This window comes from Coturnix japonica, unplaced genomic scaffold, assembly GCF_001577835.2.
Source record: "Coturnix japonica isolate 7356 unplaced genomic scaffold, Coturnix japonica 2.1 chrUnrandom2521, whole genome shotgun sequence".
In the NCBI taxonomy this organism is placed as follows: Eukaryota; Metazoa; Chordata; class Aves; order Galliformes; family Phasianidae; genus Coturnix; species Coturnix japonica.
Window position 1 is genome coordinate 1 of NW_015440945.1, and position 3,000 is coordinate 3,000.

At 39.7% G+C, this 3,000-nt stretch overlaps 1 protein-coding gene across 1 annotated transcript; it reads left to right on the forward strand.

Moving 5' to 3' along the window:
• Window positions 1-1,441: 1,441 nt before the first annotated feature.
• LOC107307927 lies at window positions 1,442-2,603 on the forward strand. The gene has a single exon (XM_015851416.1). The coding sequence runs from the start codon at window positions 1,659-1,661 to the stop codon at window positions 2,601-2,603; it is 945 nt and encodes a 314-aa protein (XP_015706902.1). The 5' UTR covers window positions 1,442-1,658.
• The last annotated feature ends 397 nt before the right edge of the window (window positions 2,604-3,000 follow it).

A 3,000-nucleotide genomic window follows, 5' to 3' on the forward strand; every position in this document is an offset into this window, starting at 1 on the left:
AAAACTCAGTATACAGTCAACACATTAGACCTAAAGTTAGTGAGCTCAAGCATCTATTTTTCTTTCTTCTAAATGAAAGCCATGTGTACATCTTGCAGCTCCCACTGCTGCTCCACGAAGTTATGGCATTAACCTCATGATTTAATGGAAAAGAATGAGACTAAACACATGAAAGCAAAAATCTCTCCCAAAAGAAAGTTTTGAGCTACTGTGCAATACAGGAGCACGGAAACTGGTTTAGTAGATAGCAGGTTACAGTCATCACTAGCAAATATAAGTTTCTTGAGCACATCCCAAAACTAGAGGTTTAGATGTGAAGACAGAATAAGCAGTGCACTGATGTTTCCTATCTTTAAACATTACTTACTATTGTGAATTGTATAATTGGAGAAGGAAAAATTCAGAAAAGAGGTAGCTGGAAACAAGACTGTCACTCTGGCTAGTGGCAGCCCCTTGTTCATTGGGTACCATCACAGTGCTACAACTCCAGCTGCAGCAGTATGTCTAGATATCTTGTTGGAGATGAAGTCCTTTCATCTACCACACATCAGATATTTAAAGAAGAAAGTTAAGCACAGTTTAGGTACATGCGGAATCCGCCTGTTAACAAACAGGAAAAGAGGGAATTGCCCCACATGTGAGGTGAACAAAGCAGAGTAGAGCCACAGGGAAAAGCTGGGATGGGATGCCTGGACATCTGTTGTACCTGACAGATACAGAAAGATCAGCACTACTTGAGAGTAAAAACACACAGGAAACAAGGTCTAAAAGGCAGGAGCTCTCTCTTCCCATTGTTTGTGTCTGAAACGTGTAACATTTGACTCTGACCCTCAAATTCAATTAGAAAAAAATACCAAATTAAGGAAAAATCTGGAAGAAACACCAGAAATGATCACTAACTTACAGAAACATTCCTGAAGTTAAATAAATACATAAACTGCCATTAAAGGAAATAACTATGGCCTGCAAAGCAACACTATTAGAACTCAAAAGTTTTTAAGGAGTACCACTTTAAGTACTTAAGGGTGGAGAGGAAGTTGTGGTGGCACAAATTGTATCCATAATAACCAAGAGCAACAAAGAGAAGCTAAAATGAACTGAAAATCATAGTCAAATGTCAATGAAGATTTCAAAAGTGAGAGCTAGATGAAGGTCTGGATTGGTCTGATAAAGGAAAGGACTTGTCACATCAAGTTAGTGATCAGACTGGGGAAAGTTTACATGCAAAACAAGTTGTAGGAACAGCTCTGTTCTAGCACAAGAACAAGTGTATCAAATATACATTTTTCATCATCTACAGTACTTGTTCTTCCGCATACCTCTTAGTTACACGTACCTATAACCAACTGAAAATAAGTTTTTCCATTCTGTCAAGTCTCATTTAACAGCTGCGCTCTCCTGGGTTACCTAGAAACCACCAGCAATTCTGGAGCAAATCTTTAAGCTTGAAGTTTTTCTGGCCTGACAGGGTAGCCAGGAGCGATTTAGGTGTTTACACTTTCTTTGTAAGTGTTGATTGGGCTTCTTGGTCTTTTGTGAAAGGGAGGAATGATTGTAGTATTCGCATTTGTTTGATAGGTGCGTGTCTCCCTTGGGAGGGGTAAGGAGTTAAGTGTACCTTCTCTTCCCTTAGTGTAGATCTTTTAGGGTATTGAGAAATGAGTGAAATTATTGCCACTATGAAAAGTGAAAATGTGCTATTTGACCTTTTAGAAAAGCATGGTGCTCGGCCCTCTTTATCAGGGGTGGATTGGGCACGACAAAACTGGTATAACTTGCAGAGTGTTTCAGACCATATTAGTGTTCTGCAAAGGAATGCTCGTACCCGAGCCGGGAAAGGAAAATCGTTTATTTGTGCGGTACTCGGTGCTGCTTTAAAAGCTGCCGTGGAGTTCCGAGACCAGCAGTTTGAGGCGGAAAACCAGACTATACAGTCGTTACAAGAAACAGTTAAAACAACCCAGGAACTCGTGAAAGCCTTGCAAAACCAAATTGGAAATCTAGAAATACAGTTGGAAAGAGAGAGACATAATTTGGCCTTGTTACAAATGGCTTTTAAGGAAATTTTAACATATAAAGATACGGGTGACACTGATATTCATGGTGCACCACAAGAAAAACTGTATCCTCAGGAAGAACTGAAAGAAACGAAAGAAAGTTTTGATAAGTTTGAAACCCCAATAGCCCCTCTGCGCCCTCTAATAAAAACAGAATATACCTTTGATAATGGAGAGGACCTGGATCCTCAAATGAATGTTAAAGAAATTCCCTTTTCTGCCACTGAATTAGCAAAACTGAAAAAAGATTTTAGCCGCTCTCCAAAGGAATTGGAAACAGAATATGTATGGAGAGTCAACTTAACTGGTGGAGACCAAATTTTGTTAACCGAAAAGGAGGCTGAGGGTTATTGGGGGCCAGGTGTATTTTTGACTACTGGTAATAACCGTGCTCCCTGGTCCCTAACACAGAGGGCTGCCTATTGGGCAGGTGGTCTTAACCCTTTAGAAAGGGGAGACCCTCTTGCCGTTAATGGGACAGCTGATCAATTGGTTGAAAGTGTTCAAAATAATCACAGGAGTGTTACTGTGAGACGTACATTTTAGAAGCAACACAAGTTTTTACAATAAATAATAGTACTTTGAATTAGTTATTGAATATTATTTCCACGTTTAAAGGCTTCAGAATCACTTTTCCTTTAGATATGGTAGAAAAAAGATTAGCAGTAGTCCACTGTATACAGCATGGGCCAGAACTATCCCTGTGGGACTATCTTCTGCATATCCTAAAGGATACTGGTTCCTAATAGAGCATGATGCTACTGAAGACATGCAGGGAATTTATTTTTTGTGACTTCCAGCATTCTGTTTTGTCCACAGCTGTCTAAGTTAGGTACCTTTTGGAATTGCATGAGTATGGGTATGGGAAGAGAGATCTAAAATCCTGGAATCATAGAATATTTCAGGTTGGAAGGGACCCACATAGTTAACTGAGTCCAACTTC